The following is a 22,657-nucleotide window of genomic DNA, read 5'->3' on the forward strand; positions in this document are numbered from 1 at the left end:
GATATTATGCTCAAAAGTACTGTAGTTTTACACGTACTAAAAATCCAATAAAAATTGAATTCATTTCCGCCTTCATTACGATAGCAAAGCTTGATGAAAATGCATCCACGCCCTACCTCATTTCATTTCCGCCTTCATTACGATAGCAAAGCTTGATGAAAATGCATCCATGCCCTACCTCATTTCATTTTCCGCCTTACTGATCGGCATTGCTTTTTTCTTAACCTATACCTTTCTCAGACTTCTGCAATATATTGTCAAATCCTTTCATACCATGCTTAACAGTGACGGCATAACAAGGGTGATCTATATAGCAAATGAATTTAAAGTCATCAGATATGTGCAAGAATAAATATACACTCAAAACATCTCCAGAGTAAAAAAAACAATAAAAAAAATCTGAAAAATAGAACATTTTAAGATATAGGAATAGGAATATAAGTGAAACTCTGTCCTTCCATCAGGTAAAAGTATGACATGTTGCACATTGAACCGGGAAACTAAAACTCACTTTTCTACGCGACAAAACATTTTTACATTTTTAATATATCTTGAACATTTAAAGCACAGTTGATTGCTTGTAACATCTTGATTTGTATTTTTTTACTATAAAATATATACAACCTGTGAGGAACTTGTGTAGAAAAAACCCACAAAAAAACTCTTTGACGTAATATATATAAATGTGACAAAATTATAAAATGAATATTCATGAGGACAGGTTACAGCAGTAATATCTCATCACCTATTGTTATCAAGGATACCTATCTGCCTTACCTTACCCTACCTGTATACCTTACCAGCTACAGGTATCAAACAGTAAGGTATTCAAATCTTTATGGTAATTTGTCAAATATACATGGAAATTAATACAACATGACATACAGAGATTCAATGTACTTTGATATCATCTATGTATGATTAATTACATAATGTTAATTAAAATGAAGATAGTTGCCCAAAAAAATGCGACATTAAATATTCGTCTGTACACAACATTAAACGGCCCTGTCTCGTTAATCCAGACACCACTAATTCTCTCAGTGGTTTAGTGAATATTTTGGCCTTTTTCTCCAAAAGCTAAACTTGTCAATTTTATCAAGCAATCTCACAATCCAGTCACTTCTGTTGAAAAGGAAAAAGTGGCTGGGTTATGGACTCAACTGTACGAAGTATGTGATATATTTTATGAGCAAAACAATCTGTATTGATGTATACAGAGTAAACACACCTATGTTTAACTACTCCTCGTTCAAAAATAAACTGTCTTCCATTCAAATTATTATAAATCTAAATAAATCCTTGGAATCTGTTTAAACTTTCACTAATTGATTTCAAGTCTATTATTAAATAATCAAAACACAGCGCAATATATCACTGCAACAGCTTAGTCTCTGCAAACATTTCACCTCAACAAAATAAACTAATACAATGTGTCTCACAAAACAATCACTTTTGTTTTACAATAGTTTTACAAGCAAAATGCAAGGAATAAAAAATGTTTTTTTTTTTAATATCTTAGGGTTAAAACATGTGTTTTTAACACTCAGACTATTGTACAAGACTTTGTCTTATCAAACATTATTGGAAAGTGAATTTCTATTTCCACAAATTTTTACTGTTCAATAAACAGTGGAAAAAGCAAGTTGGGCATATCTAAGTTAATTGGGAAAAATAAAAGAAGAGGAGAAATAATGCCAACTTAGGGAGGTATGCTACATTACTGTCTTCTGCATCTCCTTTCAAAAAGAGTTTCACACAGGATTTTGACAAGGCTTGATCAACCGGAAGAAAATTTGAACAATTCATAAGAATTAATTCTCTGGCCATTATTCATATTTACATAATAATACTGAAAACATACTTATTTTTGTGGTATTCTTATATTCCCACATAATCAATTAATGTACTGAGCACTAACAATAAAAACACAAATAATTTACACATTTTCCTTAGCAAATCTGATCAAGGAAAGATTAAGTCTACTCATGGTTATGCTTATAGATTGTATATATCCTTAGAAAATAAAATACGAATAAACTAATATCCTTACAGTTACAGCAAACTGAAACGTTTAAAGGGAGATAACTCTAACATATATCTTAAGTATGTTGTAAGGTAACGTAAAACCTTAATTGTGGAAAACCTATTAGAAAGAAATTGCGTATATCTTGTCAAATCACAGCTAATTAACAGTAAAACATGTAATGATATAATATAAATGCTAAATTCTGTAAAAAAAGGTTTTCAATCAACTTTGATCTTATTGATAACTTTGTGCTAAATTTTTGAAAATTCTTCACAGTAGATTCATATTTTAAATCTATCTATTTATTTATTCTCAAAACTTAAAGATTAGAAAGATCCTAAACATGTAAATTTCATGCATACACACAATGACCCACTAGTTAAAATCATGGAAGTTATAATCTTTCCTTATACATTTATTGACAAATTTAATTTTGCACTTTGATATTAAAACAATTAAAAAAATTCATGTTAAAGATTTTTAAATGATAATTATGGATTAAAATATAGGCCACAGGGCATATCACGCAGTACACAATTCTAAATATTTTACCTGGAATAAAATGCTTCTTAAATGTGTAAATATATGTCACAATATTTGCATAACCTGGTGAACATGTAGAAGAATGGATGGAGGTTATTTATGTATACAAAGGTACAAAAACGATGTCTTCTATGTGTAAATCAGAAATAAATGGAATTTGCCGATCATGAGCTTGAAATCATACTCCATATATAACTTATCTGATGTTAAATTTTAGTTGCGCCCACTTTATTCAGCTTTTATGCGTTTATAACTGCCTTTTTTGTATGTCATATAAACAGGTTCTTTTGGTCACTTAATTATCTTTTGATACATTTTTCAAAAGTTGATGTATGCAGTGTGCAGAATTGAGTGATTTTGAATGTGATAGTGAAGTATAACGCTGTACAGAATTTAACATTCCTGTAGAACTTAAAACTCTATCGGTGTACTCTTTAGCACCTTACGACAGTGTGCAGGGTAAAACAAACTGAAAATTAACAACAATATGAAGAGTAAAAGTAAGGTCAGTAGATGTATTGGTATTTAGGGTAAAACAATATGTAGTGTAGAATGAAGGTCTACATACTACATCTGTAGGTCAGGTAAAACCAAAGTGCTGTGGGGGGAAAAAATGATCTAATTTATGCATGCTTTAACTCATTCACCCCTGAAGACACATTTGAACTCTTCCAATTCAAAGGTTGGAAAGGGTGAATGAGTTAAAGAAAGTTTTTTTTTATATATAAATATGTTAAACAGATCAAATGAAAATTTTCATTAACAGTCAACATGAACTCGGCATCGAGGCGTACAGGTGCAATATGGAACATATGAAATATTAATGATAATTAGGGTTTTGTTTTAATTGTCTTCAGGCTTACAATATCAAAATAGAATATTTAAACATCAGGTCAATTAGGGATAATATGTACACGGCTCTCTCTGAAATCTGTTTACATGTGAAGTGGCTACACTTGTTATGAAAGAGATGATATAAAATCTCACTACTGTTTAATATAGAAACGAGACAAAAAATATTGTTTAGAACTGACAAGATTCTGTCATTTCTGCCAGATTTTCCGAGACATATGTGTTTCCTTTCAACTGAAACTGCAAATTTCACTGAGACTATAAACCACACAGCAGCGTGGCACGAGGGCATGGGACTTCTTCTTAAGTATCACCTTACATACAACTGTTGTATATACTCTGTAAAGATAAAAAAAAAAATGATTCCTCCGAAAATTCATTTCCCTCAAAATCAAATAGTCACATCTTTCACCTTCATAGATTTGAATATGGTTCTTAATTTTGAAATGATCATTTCATATTTTTTCTATTAGAAAAATCAATTGAAAGATTAGATTGAAGCTATGTAATTAAATTCATATGTTTTGGAAAAAAAGAAATTTGGAGAAATTTTAGCCTATTTAGTACCTGTCGGTACTTACGAGGTGAATGGACGCGGAAGCTCCTATCCAGATCTTGTGAGACGATAAAACTATGACACAGACTTGTCACATGCTTATGTACAAAACAGCTTCATCAAACACTTTGTATTCAACACAAAAATGTTCTCACAAAGACTTGTATGGTAACTCTATCTACCGATGTTAATATAAAAAGTTTAGAAGGACCTGGTCAATCGAATTGGGGTAAAATAGATATTAGTGAATTTCCTTTGTGTATTTAAAAAAAAAAAAAAACACCAGTATTTCTTTCCTTCTTAAATAAGGAAAGTAATGTCCTGAGCAACTTTTATCATCAGCAAACATGCTTAACATCCTGTTACTATGAAAAAGATTGGCTTATTCCCATACATTCATACTGTTATTACTGTCACGGTAACAGATTCACAACCTAGGACCAAGAGTGGATTACAAATTACATATAACAATTACCAATTGTGGAAAACTTGTACATTTTTCAAGACAAAAACAAATATTAAATAATTGCAAAGAAAATATCCTATGATGAATCAATATACGATCATATAACTATTTTTTTTTATAAATACACAACATCAACAGTTTGTCTATGACAAAGTTATTTGAGTCTGTTGAACTCTTTAGACTTGTAATGCTCTGAAGCCTTGGTTTCGGTGTCCGTAACCATGGTAACAGTATACAATATTGCTAAGAACAGGGTTTCCTGTTAATTCATTACATAGTCTAGTAATTCTGTCGATCATTGATCGTCACACAAGTCAGTATTTCTGCTGTTGACTGTATACTGCTTATAGTATATCAGCGACACTTCAGTGTCAGGTTTTAACAGGTAACGCGGAGGATTGTGAATCAAGGGTGACAACTCTGTACACAAGCTGTGAAGCCACTGGTCACGATGTGAGAACACTGGGTCACTAGTGAATGTTGTAGTCCCTAGGTTCATCGTCTATATGTACTCAATGTTGCTGCAGTGAATATTTGTGTCAGATGTTGTCATGGATACGTCGGAATGATCGCTCACTACCTTATCCTGTATCAATCCCCCATGTAAGTTATTGCCAATGAAGTCAGATGCCCAAACCATCACTCTTGTCAGAACAGTTACTTATGTCCTGTATCCAATCGTCCTGTAAGGCATTGTTACAAATGTTGGACATCCAAGTGGTCACTCATGTCCGAGTGGTCACTCCAGTCCAGGAATGTCACTGGTTGGATACGTTAGTGGTAGCTTGTCGACGTTTCTCCATCGCATGATAACACTCACTAGACAGATGACCGGTCAACATCTGTTTGAGTAGGGTAGAGCCACCATTGTCAAAGTCACACGAGTTAACAGATTGCGACTCGCAGAAAGCACCAACACATTGCTGTGAGGTACTGGAGTAACCACGCAACATTTTTTCTAGTTCTGACATGGTAGCCGATTTCCCATCACTTCCAATTTGGGAGTGACTGTAGGCTGAACCGTTTTTGTGCCGCACACACGGAAATTGTCCATTTTGAGAAGTGGAACAGTTCACACAAGATATAGCACTGCTAGGTGTAAGTCTACTGGCCTGGAGGTGGGACATTGGTACGGAGTAAGTACTCGGTACGGTAGTGCTAGGGTAATGTTCAGATCCGTTCTGCATGGCACAACAGCGATTACAGCCCTGATCAAATGTTGGCCCAACAGTTGAAAACTTTTGACATCCCTGGTAGTTGATGCTTTGGTTGGTATAAGAATTTGGCATACAATTCATATTTGTTGTGGCTTGCACTGGAGCCACTGTAGCCTGTTGTCGGATTCGATGTTCTTCTATTGATGACAGAAGTTCCTCACGACGGAATTCATCCAGAACTTGCTGGACTTGGTTGTCGGTCATTGTGTTACAGAACTGGAGCCACATTTCTGATACCTCCGGTGGCAGAGTGTCCCCTGTCCCTGATACTGACATGTCACTACCATTGTTGTCTCCAGACATACCCAACTGTAGGTTCATCATATCCTGGGAACAGTTTGGGGTGACTGGCTGATTCTGAGCACTTAGTGGCGAAGCAGCAGTTGTCACAGCAATGCTGGGCTGGAGGTCGAGAAGTTGGGCCGATGTGACAGGATGTAAATTTAGCAGGCTCTGAGCATGTGAGGATCTAGCAGGGACTTGCTGTTGTAGGCTGGTCAACATACTCTGTGGAGATGCTGCCTGCATATTGATCATGCTTTGTTGAGGGGCCACACCAGTGGAGGGAATGGTTTGTACATTGAGGATATTCTGTGGGGAAGTAGCCGGCTGGTTTAAGATATTCTGTGGTGAATTGGCCGGCTGATTTAAGATATTCTGTGGTGAAGTGGTTGGCTGGTTCATAACTGACGGAGAAGACGGAACAGACTGAAGATTTAAGATGCTCTTTTGAGAACATGATGCTGGAATAGACTGTAGGCTTATGAGGTTTCTATGCGAAGAGGAAGTGACAGAAACAGATTGTAGGTCTAGAAGATTTCTATGAGGAGAAGAAGAGGTCGCAGCAACAGATTGCAGGTTGTGAAGTTGAGGAGCTGATGTGACAGCAGGTGACAGCATAGTGATATCATCGTCAGACGGCATGCTGGGTGAGGATACAAGTCCTGAACAGACGCTGGACGACCTACTATTACCATTATGATCATCCAATGATAAAAGATGGGAGGTGGAGTTCACTGGAGAGAGACTGGAACTGTAGGACTCTACGGACTGTGGAGACATCATATCACAGTTACCATGGAGACCCCTGCCAACAGAGGTGAAGTTTCCCTGTGGACTGTACATCTGCGTCTGCAGTAAGGTTGTTGTCATGTTTGTGTTGTTGGCATTGCTAGAGAGCAGCGTCTGGAACGTTCTTGTAGGTTGATCTGGAGGAGACATCACCGCCATAGAAGTCAGCGGAATGTACCTGTTGGTGTCAGAAGGAGGTGGACACATAGCGGCCATGTCGCCTTGTGGATCCATCCAGCCTCCAGCCTCAGACAGAGGGGAGTGATCCGATGTCTTGTCACATGGCTGACCAGTTTCCTTCCCCAGGCTACTGATGATGTCAAATATAGATTCATGGCTTGGGTTAATGGTGTTGGCAACTTCCTGAAATACACCCGGTGGAAAGTCGCTGTCTGCGTCTGTCAGAGTATCATTGTTATCGTCACTGGGGTGACCGTCCGAGGGACTTGGATTCATGCTAGAATAGGGGCTGTTGCCGCTCATGTAGCCCGGGTCACTGTGCTCCCCCTGGGTAGAGTCCCCACACATGGTGCTCTCTGACAGGTCCATCACCCCAGGAGCACAGACGATGTGCTTCCCGGCCTCTTCTTCGTCCATCATAATGTAACGCTGACTCTCCTCTTCACTGTCACAAACAAAATCAAAAACAAAAACATTAGTGGTGTTCTATTTCATCCAAACTGACCAATTGCTATAACAGAAATTTTCAAGATTTAAATTATTGTCCTAATCAGTATTGATGCTGATAAGAATAGCAACAAAACTATAACTTTATAACCGTAAGTTTTGTGAAAATTGTGTTATCATTGGTTTTAATTAAACACATGATTCCACCAACCTACCACATCTGACATCTTTTGCTGCTAAACACATGAAGTTCAGGCCATTTTCAATTAATTCATAATCAATCATTTGCTGGCTTATAGGATGCACAATAATATAATACTTCTGTGAGCAGGGATGTAAATAACCTTCATCCTATATCTGCTAACGACTCTAAACAAATTTTATGTGAGGCATATATGTTTTCAAACAAATACCTATTTAAATTAATATTTGAATTTAAATATTTAGGTACTCTTCACTAGTGTGAAGACAAAAAACAACTGTCATAAAAATTACACTTGGAAAGAGGGTTTGATTTAAAAGCTTTGCAAATTTTCAAAATGATATTTGTTGGTTTTTAAATATGTTTTTTTTATTCCAGATGATGATTTTAAATCCCTATTGCAACCATTTTTGCTAATCGAATAAAACATTTTAAAAACTGATTTGATCATAAATTTTAATTAACTTGATCAGGTTTTGAAACCTAGCTGTAATGTGTTCGCGAACAATATGCTGCTAACAAAATGTCACCAGGTAAACAATCGTATCGGGGTAATAGCTGTGTAAGTCCGAATTATTCTGATGTTTTATCGACTTTTTTCATATTGGTCTGCCGTCAATTAACGTCAGAACTCCGGCCCTCTATAATATGCGGGAAATATGCGCCCCGCGCCCGGAGCGCACTTCAAACTGATATTTTAGAAACAAATCATCACTTTCACACACATGTCCCACATGGATCAAAAGATCTGTTCTTTACGCACTAGGTGGTATCAAGAACATGTTTCAAAGATCATTACGAAAAGTGTTTTTCAACGTTTTCTATACCAACCCATGTTTTTAATGGAAATTAGGCCATGAGCAATGTCACTTGACTTGACGAGATCTTGCGTTACCGAAGGTATTTCCCAACGTTATGACGTAGGCTGGCGAGATTTAAGTTACGTGGCATTAGAAGGCGGGACTATCAAAAAACTAGAGTAAAACAGAGTAAGTTTGAAAAAATATGTTTTTAGTGATTGTATTGGTTGTTCGAGGCATGTTATGTATGTTCATCTTGTGCATAAGGAATAGATCTTTTCGATCCATGTGTGTGAAAGTGACGATTTGTTTCTAAAATATCAGTTTGAAGTGCGCTCCGGGCGCGGGTCGCATATTTCCCGCATATTATAGAGGGCCGGAGTTCTGACGAAAATCGACGGCAGACCGATATGAAAAAAGTCGATAAATCGTCAAAATAATGCAGACTATAGCTGTGTGTGACATTCTCCCGACAATTAAGTAACCTACATTAACTCCGGACAGTCATGTACTGGTAAATCAATTTATTTATTAACTTTAGGCCTTAAAAATCAAAATGTGAAGGTAATTAACCAGCGGGGGGGGGGGGGGGGGACACTTACAATAATATAACCATGATGTGCACTTTACACACCATATAGGATATATACATGATAAGTTAAAAATACTTGACAGAAAGTTACCGAGGCAAAATTTACATTTCAATGTAAGAACAGCTGATGATGATCTGACACGGCTACGCTTGTAAACACAATTATTTTGTATATACACTGAGTGATGTTGATTATCTGTGATGATGAACATGATCACCAGGTACCAGGGATCATATGTTTGTAGACACAGAGGGACTTCCACATAAATATGTCCATCAAAAATGTCTACAGAAAATATATCTCTATGTCATTGTCCTTTATAATGACCCTATTTTCAAAACCTAAACCTGTTAAAGGACAGATCTCGGTGATAACAAACATAATGTGTATCAAGATGTTACTAATACACCCAATTTCCAATACTATGGACAAATTCTAAAACTTACACATACTGGGATATAATTGAGTGTTAATGATATAGACTTGTGAGTGTTGACTGGGATACTGGGGTAGGGGGGGGGTTAATGATATAGACTGGTGAGTGTTGACTGGAATACTGGGATAGTCTGAGTTTTAATGATATAGACTTTTGAGCGTTGACTGGGATACTGGGATAGTCTGAGTGTTAATGATATAGACTTTTGAGTGTTGACTGGGATACTGGGATAGTCTAAGTGTTAATGATATAGACTTGTGAGTGTTGACTGGGATACTGGGATAGTCTGAGTGTTAATGATATAGACTTGTGAGTGTTGACTGGGATACTGGGATAGTCTGAGTGTTAATGATATAGACTTGTGAGTGTTGACTGGGATACTGGGATAGTCTGAGTGTTAATGATATAGACTTGTGAGTGTTGACTGGGATACTGGGATAGTCTGAGTGTTAATGATATAGACTTGTGAGTGTTGACTGGGATACTGGGATAGTCTGAGTGTTAATGATATAGACTTGTGAGTGTTGACTGGGATACTGGGATAGTCTGAGTGTTAATGATATAGACTTGTGAGTGTTGACTGGGATACTGGGATAGTCTGAGTGTTAATGATATAGACTTGTGAGTGTTGACTGGGATACTGGGATAGTCTGAGTGTTAATGATATAGACTTGTGAGTGTTGACTGGGATACTGGGATAGTCTGAGTGTTAATGATATAGACTTGTGAGTGTTGACTGGGATACTGGGATAGTCTGAGTGTTAATGATATAGACTTGTGAGTGTTGACTGGGATACTGGGATAGTCTGAGTGTTAATGATATAGACTTGTGAGTGTTGACTGGGATACTGGGATAGTCTGAGTGTTAATGATATAGACTTGTGAGTGTTGACTGGGATACTGGGATAGTCTGAGTGTTAATGATATAGACTTGTGAGTGTTGACTGGGATACTGGGATAGTCTGAGTGTTAATGATATAGACTTGTGAGTGTTGACTGGGATACTGGGATAGCCTGACAGTTTCAATGATAGACTTTAGGGTGCTCACTAAAGTTGAAACACTAGGATGATAATATGACCCACCTGATAATGTAATTCATACAGACAATGTACTGTGGTACATTTTTCGTGTTGTAGATAATGGTAGCTCTGGTTTGCATCCACACCCAATCACAATTCTTGCCCAGGAAGCGGTAGTACTTGCTCACCGATGTCCCTTTTACAATCACTGTCAACAACACAAAAACAGTCTATGTAGTCACTTAAAGATACATACAACCTTACTGTAACAAGCATCTCCTGTAAAAAGAGTTCCTCCTTGTGAAAAACGTAAAATATATCTTATTGAATAAAATTGGACCTACAATAGTTAATTAATTGATGACTAATTTGGATGGTTGAAACATATAAAAGGTATACACAGGATTTGATGATATTTTTGAAAGGAACGCAAGATTTGATGACAAAATTGAAAGGTACACAAAAATTGATGACAAATTGGAAAGGCACATAAGAATTGATGACAAACTTGAAAGGTACACAAAAATTGATGACAAATTTGGAAGGTACACAAAACAAGGAGAAAAACAAGAAAATCATAGATAATATATCAGTCAACATTAGGACTGTACATAAACTTATTTATATACCATTCTCATTAGTAATCTCACCACTTTTCCCCTCAATTTTCTAAGCACCCTTCGAGTTCATACCAAATGCGGTAATTGTGTATAGTTATTAATTGTATTATATGATGGAAGCTACCGAAATTTATTTCAAATCTAGAGGAGACATCCCTGTTATACAATTGTGACAGATGTGTTCTAGTATATAGTAATGGTTTAGTAATTAAATACTGACAACTCGACCACAAAACCACCAGCAACAGGCTTCAATATAAGCTTCCTAACCAGGAAACAGACAACTTGGCAATATTAACACTGATTGATGGCGTTTTAAGACTATGAAATGAAATCGAAAGTCTTGTTCTACAAGATTTAACAATAAATTCCAAAGCTGACATTTTGTTCTTTACAATTTTGTTATGTACAGTATAGCTAGCTGATCTAATCCGACGCCTTGTGTGACACAACATGTTGGTTAGAGTTCACAAGATGTCAGAATACAGAGGTCTTATCTTGTAATTTCATTAGAAATTTAGTTAGAACATTATGTTGGACAAGACAGGATGCTAGACAAGAGGCCCAAGGGCCTTAGCTGTCACCTGAGTTATATCATAGGTACTGGTAGCTTTATTTTATTGTTTAGATGTGATGTGGAAATCAGCACGTAAACTAAGTGAAATACAATACTTATCATGTCATCAAAGGATAAGAATTTGAAAATATTGGTAAATGTTCGTTCCCTTTGGGGCCCCGCCCTAGCCCCTGGGGATCTAAAAACTTAGGGATCAGATTAGACAGGTTTAATGTCAACATTTTAGAAATGTTGAAATGTTTGATTTTATTTTTTTTAAACAAATCTTACCAACTAAGTCTATGTATTGAGAACTTAACTGTTGTTCAAAATCAGAACATACCAGTTTTGTGTCTATCAACCTTTATGTACAGTGTGACATCTGTCAAGATTATCAATGCATGTCTGGCCCAGAGAAAATATGAATTATAACATGAGCTTATTAAATATTTTAAGTGTTTTTTGTCTAATAAAAAAATCATAAGCCCTACACAGGAAGAAGCCCACTGTATTATAGCACACTTATCAACCAAAGGATTCAAGAGGGATTTTGTAACTAAGTATACTTTCATCTTTCTGTAGTATAAATAAACACTAACCTTCTAATTAGATTAAATCTTTGATCAAATACAGGTGATTCCTGTGGACTTGCTGAAGTTATTACTAACTTTATTGCTTACTTTATACAACTTTAAAACCAATATTACAGAGAACTAAGGACCATACAGACTGTATAAGATTTCACAAATATGGTAACATGAATAATACTTGGACTGAAGAAAAAACTGAGGCACCTGTAAGGAAGTTCAGAATAAAAAGAGTTTTTTCAGTGAGTTAGATTTTTCAAAATTATGTTGCTATTTTGTTTTCCTAAGAGTTCAGCTCGAAAAAGGTTGTTTAATCCGACGGCATCAATTCTTATTTTCAAAATTTCTTTCAAGATTAACAAAAATACCGACAGGAGTTGCGTGATGAAATAAACAGATTAGCAGTCACACAAGTAATACCTGTCTGGCGTAGATAAATTAACGCCAGTGAATTATCACCCGAGGGCTTCAACGGCTAGTGGTCGTAACACAAAGTACTGATCAGACAAGTCTACAGTGTAAAATGACGGCACACAATTGACTGAGGTAAAATTGTATTAAAACCCCTTAACTGTCCCTCAGAGATCACCAACTCATTTATAAAATGCCACGTTCATTAAATGCCTTTAATCTTAGCCACTTGCTTATATCAATTTTTATTTTGCTTTGAATGTGAAGACAGAAATGACAAAGTAAGGACATGAGCAAGTCTAACTGACGGCACTCTTTAGCGAAATGACTTTCATTTAAGTGAGTCACACACACTGCAGGAGACGAGAAAGTCTGAATATGACAGTTACTCATTAATCGTTGTGTGATAAACTAGGTATTGTTTTTCCTTGATGAACTAGTGTAGTGTTTGTAGTACTGTAGATTTCCGCTATATCTTTATATCGTACCTGGGGGTTACCACACTTGTAGGTGTGACATACTGTCAGACTGTTTGACATTTAGACAGTGAAACTCCCACTAATCACTTGAAAGACCAGTAAAAGAATTCTGCTAAATTAGCGAAATTACATGAAATCTTTCATTTCTAGTGTTATATATCCAAAATATTGTATTGTATAATCAGAAAAGCTTCATTAAACCAACGCTGATATGTGTCTAATTAACCCAAGTGAAAACCCCCAGTCTGTCAAGGTGAAACTGTGCATGCGATTCACACGGCTATAAGCTTATAATGCATTAATATCATTATTCATGAATGAATGTCATCTTTGTTTTACATTTACACAATCTCCCTTCTACGTAGTACCTAAACTTAAATTAATATTGTCCTGTGAAGGACATAACGTATACTGGCCTTTGTGGAGTTAATGTCCAAGTGACCAACCCACTGGTTATACACGTACAGTAAATCAGACATATATACAAGACATCTAGAAATGCTGTGACAGTGAAAACTTACGATTTGAATGGCACTTTCCGACAGTTTCCGCGTCCAAGGGATTGTGGAATTGGTACGCTGTCCGTCCGACTACCTCACTGGGTTCGTAGCCGATCAGTGGGATGATTCTGATAACGAGATGGACACAAGTTAGACAGTTAATTGAATGGTCAGACAGGTGAGGTGGAGGAGTCAATCAGCTGATGGCGGCACACCTGGATGTAATTAAGACACCAGTACAACAAAACGTGGAGGGCAGCTGTCATATACACACACACACACCACACATACACACAGGCACAAGTGGAGTCCTCCACCGCGACTAGGGGCTAGACTGAGGAGTCTGAGGGTGTGTGTGACGGGATATACCCACATCTCCCTGTCACACAGGGCCTGAATCAAGGGATGAAGTTACTAAACACATTGTCATGTAAATTTTCAAACATGAGGAGGATCTTATCAGAGGTGGTTATGGCTAATGTGACACTATCGCAGATTAGCATCCTCATTTGTGTACTATAAATATGCATGATACACTGTCACTGCCTTCTGACCTACAGTAGCTGATGAGCTAGAGTGACCGCCAAGGGGCCCGAGGCACTTATAACATTCTACTGACCTAGACTGATAATTGAAGGGTCCATAGCACACCTGGCACTTAAAGGGACCAATTGCAAACTTTATTCCCAACTGACCCATATTGACTACTGAGGTACCAATGGCATACCTAACACTCCAATGACCCATAGTGACCACCTAACGGACCAATGGCATACTTTCTCCCTACAGATCAAAAGTAAATAAAATCTGCCCAATGGTACACCTAGCATTCCACTATCCCAGAGTGACCGCTGTCGTGTCTATGAAACACTCAACTCCCGATTGGGGAAGATTGAATGCAGAGGGCCCCATGACACCTTACTCTGTAGTGACTCCAAATGACCCTGGAGGGCCCATGACACCATACTCTGTAGTGACTCCAAATGACCGCGGAGGGTCCAATGACACATACTCTGTAGTGACCCAAATGACTGCTGATGGCCAATGACACCATACTCTGTAGTGACCCAAATGACCGCAGAGGGTCCAAGGAAAATGACCGTGGTGGGTCCAAGGAAAGTGACCACTCATGAGCCCATGGCACCACAATTTGTATTGACTCAGACTTACCACTGGGGGGAATCAACCCACGACCCCTTGCTCTATAGTGACTCCAAACTGACCACCGAGCAGCCAATAATACCTTACTCTTTACTGAATCAGATTGACCATTTAAGGGCCCATGACAAACCTTATTCCAAACTGACCCAGAGTGACCAGTCCTAAGGCAGCACACCTCATTTGATCCACTGACCAAGACTGACCACTGAGGGACCTATAACACACCTCTATCCTAACTGGCCAACAGTGACCAGTCTATAGAAAACCCATTTCCTACTGACTCTCCTAGTCCCACTTGAATAACCTTGTCCCACTTATCATGCATTCCTCTAATTCTGTTGAAAAAAGTCAACATTACCTAAAGGTCAAAGTTAGCAAATAATTTCAAATCAAAATAAAAGAAGCATTTTTTTATTTTTTTTTACCAAAGCATTCAACAGAAGATATATGGTAAGAAGTATAAATCGGCCAAGGTTTAAGAGACAGAAAATGACACTTTTACACGTATAACCGATCTTCCTTTCTGGGGGAGTGGACAAGAATGTGACTGTGTGTACTTTAAACCCTTAAACAATACTCCCTTTATTTCTGATGGCAAGGGCAGATAACACTAATGTCTTATTTTTCGATTTTCTGTTATACAAGTCTCCATCACGACAGACTCTTTATGTACACCTGAGTCAATGTAAGCTACAGATGTACTGATTTAAGTCAAGTAGTCTCACCTTTGTATACGATAGGACTGAAACAAGAGGAAGAGTGGGATCATATTTATAGCTCCTCTGGTATTACAACTGATCATTAAAATGAAGAAAGGAACATGTCTCTGTCATCTATCGTCATGGAAACCGTTTAGGTATCGGTCACAAACAGTCGGGAACAACAGTATACTATCCGTCAATCAGACGGGCACATCTATGTACTATAAACAGATAAGTCACTCGCTGACAAATTACATTTTGTATAAATAATACACTTATCTTTGGTTCTCAATGGACTTCCTTACACAAAAGATCTATTAGAACAACAATTAAATATAAAGATATGCATCCCGGGTAAGGCAGATCTTATTGTGATAACTATTGCAAGACAATATACCAGCCCTGGTCGTAAGGATTAGATCATGCAGATGTGTTGTATTCCTAATATTGTGCTATCAATCCTGTTGTAAGACACCATCCTTTGGAAGTCCAAAAATCGTCTCTTAAGGATCCCTGTCCCTCTGCACTGTACCTTTTTATATATATAATATTTTCTGTATTTATACAGTTACCTCCCCTTAATTTCATTTTGGATATAATTGCAGTGCAGTTGGGCCATGGCACCCCTTTGGGTAGGAAAGACATCACGGACATAATTGTATTCTTCATGCCCAGCAATTTTGTATATGGTCCCAAAGGATGGGGCTAGATCCCATAGCCAATCCTTGTAGCATGATTGTCCTCATCTTTTCATGCCAAACAACTGTATATATTTTGTTATAGGGTGGGGATCCGATCCCACTGAACAATGCTCCCCTTAGCCCAAGGATGGTCTAATTTCACTATATTCCACAAAAATAGCCCTGCCTATCTGCCCCAGGGAAACCATACCCTCTGTGTATAGCCCCCTTTGCTCAAGACCAAATTGAGTCAAAATATAACTAGTTGTTCTTTCTGGACAAGCAGTCTTTTAAATGAAAAGTCGACAACTAACGGATCATTGACAGGGGGACGATGGACCCTGTGCCAATACATAAGTTCACGAGTCCTTCTGACCAGTTGCGCTATAAATGAGGACATTAAAAGTGGTCTCTCAATGAAGGTGGTCCCTTGTGTATGTTTCACTGTAGATGTTTGTTGTTGACATCAGAGTGGCCAGGCCCCATTTAACCTGAACTGTCGCTAAAATGGCAGACTAGTACCCCCACACCTGTGCCAAGAACAGTGGGAAAAGTTCTTTTGAGATTTATTTTTTAAGCAGAATGGCAAATAAGGATGGTATCTCTAGTTTATATACTTATTTATATCCACTTTGACGCAAGTGTTATAGGTACCATGTATCATTCAAATTGGTGCAGTACATTTGGAGTAGTGGGAACAATGTTTTAAAAGAAAGGGGCATAACTCCATTAAATGGGGAGGTAACTGCAATCTAAATACCTTTATTCAGATTCCCGCAATGCAAGTGTTATGTGAAAACCGTAACTTTTAAATTGTTGCAGTACTCTGGGAGGAGTGGAAACACTATTTTTAAACAAAGGGACATAACTCCATTAAATTGGGAGATAACCCCAATCTAAATACTTAATTCACATTCTCTCAATGTATATGTTATCTGTAACAAAGTATCATTTAAATTGATGCAGTCCTTTGGGAGTAGTGGCAAAGGACAGTGGTATGCCATTTCAGCTGCAATTAGCAAACCTTCGATCATTGTGTGGTTAACAAGTGGAATCCTATGCTTTATCTTTAGCTGAACTGACAATCTGTGACTTTGAATGCAGTGAATAGAAAGTAGCATTCTGATTAGTCTATAATAAAACGTGAACTTATAAATTACAATCTATATCATATCTTCTCTGGTGTGAAGGAATACCCTTTTATCAAACTGATAACTTCAGATACATCACCGGTGAAAAAATATAATAAATCAATGCAGTAGATAGAAAGTACGATTCTGATTAGTCTATAATAAATAACAATCTATATTCTATCTTCTCTGCTGTGAAGATATACACTTTTATCAAACAGATACCTTCAGATATATGTCTTGTAGAAAAATAATAAATGTATATATTTAAAATATTGGCCACTTTTATATACTTTGCCTTAATGTCCCTTTAATCTTCAATGTACAATACAATGAAAACAGATAACATGTGGTTTAACAGTAACAGACATTTCAGGCGTACCTACAATTGTGATACAAAGTAGGGGAGACACCAGGGTAAAAACTGCTGATGAGGTACATGACTTGGGAGGGAGTTACAGACAGAAGTTACTGTCGGGTGTACATTATCATTCTCCTTACAGACATATTTGTCCCGCCTTCGTCATTAAAGTTGCACCCTACACTCATCAGTATCATATTCTACTTTATGAAATGATGGTGAACGTTGGAGGGGATGAAAACAACTCGGGTCACATTTAGGAGATGTCCCATCTATCTAAATTATAAATACATTTATAAAACAGTTGATAATTTTTTAAAGTTGACAAACTTTTATGCTAATAATTGTGCAGAATCATTATTAATTAATATTCCGGGAGTATAACTAAGTTCTATGGGATGTAGGTCAGGGATATAGAGAGTGTGGTATCGGTTGTCCACATGGCAGCTGATACCATCTAGGATAGAAGGCAAGCCTTTCTGGAGCTGCTAGTGGAGACATCATTTGATACTGATAGTCGGGGTGGGCAACGCTTATACAGTATCACATTACATCGCATCTCAGATGGAACACCATGCACTGAGGGACTACACAATTGTAATGAACAGCCTCGTACTCTCAGAAAGAACATCCAAATTTCTGAATTATAAAATCGACAATTTTTCAAAAAAACAAAAATTCCTCAAAATAAATTATCGTTGCAGTGCAATATTATACCACTGAACATCAAACTTAATGCTAGATCACAACGTTCTGGGAAGCTGAGATACCCAGCGACACGAAACATTAAAGAAACCCTAATCTACTGTGTCCAGGCCAGGACAATAGACAGAGGGATATCCTGAGTTTGACAGTCGGATCAGTTTAACACACTTCCCCGTATAGATGACATAACACTATGATCAAGTACCACAGTTGTTAGAAAGTCAACACTAGAATGCTGATATTGCTACCCTACCTTAATTGTCACGGGGATGCTTATGCAAGTCTCCCAAAATTAGAAATAGCTAATCAAAATGCAGAGAGAGGTTTTCATAAACTTTTTATCTGCAATAGCTTACCAAGCAACACTGATCTAACATTTATGCCAAATGACAATGAATTTTAGTCATTAGCTGCAGTCTTGGGACTTTTTCAGTGGTTTCAAGTTGAGACATCAGCCATTTGTACTCTTTCCATGACAAAGGGAACGGACATTTACGAAAGTTTGCAAAATCAATTTTTCAATCACTGTTTGTGGTCAAAACAAACTGAGCATTTATTGGAATTATTTAATTCTTTGAAAAAGTATCAATTTTGCTTAGGGTTATGAAATAAACCTGGATGGTTTGAATTAATTGACCCAATAGAATTTGATTTATAGCTCATGATGGGTCAGCCAATCAGAATCTATGAATTTTATCTTGGATTATTTAATTGAGCTATGAGCTAGGAAAGAAAAATAATCATCAAGTTTAAACAGCATTAAACCCCAAAGGATTTAGTTCATAACTACAACACAGTCTGTACATACAGCAGTTTGGACTGACAAAGTGTAACACAGGCAGACAGACAAACAGCAGGGAAGACAAAGATTGATACCGACAGGGACATACAGGCAGAAAAATGGCTGGTTTTTATTTCATGTACAAATATTACCTGGTCTTTATTTCATGTACAGATATTACCTGGTCTTTATTTCATGAACAGATATTACCTAGTCTTTATTTCATACCCAGATATTACCTAGTCTTTATTTCATACCCAGACATTACCTGGTATCACAGAATGTGAAGCGCATTCCAAGGTCATGTCTGCTCATGAACATGCTGCCATCCATACGAATCTCCATGATAGAGGTGGACTGCATCGGGCGACAGATACACACGAGACACTCGATGGCATGGCCATGTGGACGCGTCCCTGACTTCTTCATCTTGATACGGCCTGACCACTGGACCAGCTGTAACGAAACAGTCCTCAGTTACCATGGCGATCTACTAAATGTACACTTAAAGGGTCCTCAGCCATCTTGTACACAAGCATGACCTTTGTCCCTTTAACTATGACCAATGCCCTTTCAAAATCTACCCAGATGAAGAATGTGTTTTGGTGTTCATAAGGTATTTTTTTATACACACATTTTAGTAAGGACAAACATTGTTTATTAAATTATATTAATTACAGTTGTAATAACAACTTGTTTACATCAAAATACAGTACAAAACACGATTTTCAAAACCACCTATTTTAAGGCTACCAGCAATTTGTCTATAAAAAGTACAGCTTCCCTTAATCCTCATTTCTTAGTACACATGATGTATATATAGACACCTCATCTACTTAAGCCATTTTCGCTTTTATCCTCAGACAGATTTTATAGATTGGTGAAATCGGATGTATTTGTGTTACAATGTCCAAGATGTGTACATATGGTGTTATAGTGGAATTCTCAATCATTTTTACATCATCCCATTGGGCCCTGCCCTTCTGTCCCCCGGCGGTGCATCATCTCCATTTATTAGAGAAAATACACCTTGCACCATTGATTTTCCTGACCAAATAATTACAACCTATGAAACAATTTTGGAGGAGGAGGCTTTTAATCAAAACCACAATTTTTTCCTGTTTGACCTTGTCCTCTGTTCTCAAACACATGGCAACAATCTCACTTGGCGTTTGGGAAGAGTAGGCTATTTAAGCAATGCTCCCATATTTCCTTACTGCCCCCTCCATCTTTTTTTTTGGATGGGGGGTGGGGGGGGGGGGGGGGGGGGGGGGATTTAATTTAATTTTAATTTAATGACAATCTATGAAGCAATTGGGGAGTAGCCTTCATGCCATTCCACAAGCTCCATCTGGCCCTGGGCCTTTGGACAGGTGAGCTAATAAATAGTAACTAGCTAAACCATTCTTTTTTCCCAACAACAATTTGACAGGTATTGAAAGTACGTTTCAAAATTTGATATTGGAAGGAAACTCTCTAAATTATCTTCAAAATAGCAAAAAATAACAAAAAAATCTATAATTACAATGCAACCCATGACATGTATCACTTGCCAAGTCCTATGTCAGTACTCAAGTGTATAGTCTCACATTCGTGGTTTTACGTTACAAAATGATCCATTTTGTCAGCCACAGTCGAAATATACATCAGTTAAAGCGATACCTCTCCAGTAACACAGAAGATATTAATATTCCATTTCAAACTTTTATGGCGTTATCACTGTTATTTTTTAAAATCTTAACGAAACATTATCTAGATTTTTATCATTTAACCCTGAAACGAACCTACAACTCTCCGAGGTGGCGACAAAACTTTTGGGTCGGATATCCAGGGAATCGGATACATACACAGCCTCCGAAGCAACACATTGTCGAGCGACCGTATCCAGTTACAATTGCTTCGGTAACATATTTTGTGTTGCAGTCAGAAAATGAAGACAGCTATGTTTGATGAAAAGATAATACTTTTATTCACAAAATCTTTATGACTTTTTTTCAACACAAATCACCCGCATTTCCGAAATTGCAGACAATTTGAAATGTGCACAGGACAACTGAGTATTCTATAATCTACTTCCTTGTGAGATTTACTGGGCTTTATATGTGCACCTTCCCCAAACTTACACTGCTTGAGTAAATTAATCTCATTCAAAACACCTACCAACTACTTATTCTGAAGAAGATGCAGACAAGTTTTACCAAAATCTGACAATTCCTTCAGTATCATCCTCAAACCAGTAACAAATCAATATACAGCAGCCTCATTGAATATTTGTGAATTTGGCTGAGCATCAAACTTGAGCCAGCTTAACTTAGGTAAAAAGTATATCAGGCAAGTTTGATTAAAATCTGATAATTCCTTCATTGATAGCATCCAGAATTAATCTGTCAATCAAATTGCTGCTGCCTCATTTACTCATCTGTATGTGCAGATAATTAAAATAAAAAGGGAGTTAAAATAATAAAAGAGATAACGAATAGATGATATGGACTATGTGATATATATAACGTCAAAAAGGGTAAGGTGGGTTATGAGACAATACCAGGTGTGTAGTCAACAATGTGAAATTTGACAATTGAACTGTTCTCATGGAAATGATTGGAATTAGTATTGTTTTCACACAGGAGGTTATAACTAGTTGGATATCTAAAAGGTAGGCATTAGCATTAGTCGTATGTTTCCTTCATTCAGAGCCGTTTTTCTGGGGAGGGGCAGGGATTGTGCATTTTATTTTAATCGGTCGTATTTTATTACTATTTCCACTTTTCTTAGATAAATGCTTACTTTGATATGTTCCATTTTAATTTTATTCAACTGATCTGATACAAAATGTCAGTGAAAAATCATGAAAGTGTTATATATATTATAGTAGTGTCACCTTACGCACGTGTTGAACAAATAATAACCTGTTTGACAGGTAATGCGCTTTTTATACCCAGCGAGACCCATACTCGTTACCAAGCAAGGACAAAACTAAAATGTTGGCACTTCCTTAGAAACAATAGTTGGAAGTACGATGGCCGAAGGCGGCCAGGCACATTTGAAGCATTTATACTTCGTTTCTGTACCATGGTACACTTTCGTGTGGTACACAAACGAAGCATTTATACTTCGTTTCTGTACCATGGTACACTTTGGTGTGGTACACAAACGAAGCATTTATACTTCGTTTGTGTACCGCGTTACACTTTTGTGGTACACTTCTGCGTTACACTTTAATTGTTCGTTTCTGTCCAATTGTACAGCCGAAAGCGGCCATGGTACACTTTTAAACGGGCATTGGCCTATTGACCTCGCCAGCGTTTGGAATGTTCATCATTCGAAAGGTTATCGCAGTAATAGGATATGAAACCAAGGCTTACGCTCTGGATATTTTTAAACCCAAACATGGGCCCATTTGGGGGTGGAAGAGACTGTGGTAGCCGTCAAGTAAATCATCAAGCAAAATAGCATAAGGTCACGTATCGGTATATATAACAAATTTAAACGACAAATGCATATCGCTTTTAATCTCGCTATGCATATATTTCACATGATAATTAACATATTTTTTATCTTAACATTTTTTTTTT

The 22,657-nt window shown here is 37.2% G+C and overlaps 1 protein-coding gene across 2 annotated transcripts in view; it reads right to left on the reverse strand.

Moving 5' to 3' along the window:
• Window positions 1–335: 335 nt before the first annotated feature.
• LOC110447929 (hypoxia-inducible factor 1-alpha-like) overlaps window positions 336–22,657 on the reverse strand; it is a 121,339-nt gene continuing 99,017 nt past the window's right edge. For both annotated transcript variants that reach the window (XM_021493920.1, XM_021493921.1), the window contains 4 exons: window positions 19,354–19,541; window positions 13,588–13,694; window positions 10,477–10,621; window positions 336–7,359 (listed from right to left, as the gene is read on the reverse strand). In XM_021493920.1, the coding sequence (XP_021349595.1) occupies window positions 5,205–7,359; window positions 10,477–10,621; window positions 13,588–13,694; window positions 19,354–19,541 (2,595 nt within the window). In that variant the 3' untranslated portion in view covers window positions 336–5,204. The remainder of the gene's footprint in view (window positions 7,360–10,476; window positions 10,622–13,587; window positions 13,695–19,353; window positions 19,542–22,657) is intronic.

The sequence above is a fragment of the Mizuhopecten yessoensis genome, unplaced genomic scaffold (assembly GCF_002113885.1).
Source record: "Mizuhopecten yessoensis strain PY_sf001 unplaced genomic scaffold, ASM211388v2 scaffold3667, whole genome shotgun sequence".
Lineage (NCBI taxonomy): Eukaryota > Metazoa > Mollusca > Bivalvia > Pectinida > Pectinidae > Mizuhopecten > Mizuhopecten yessoensis.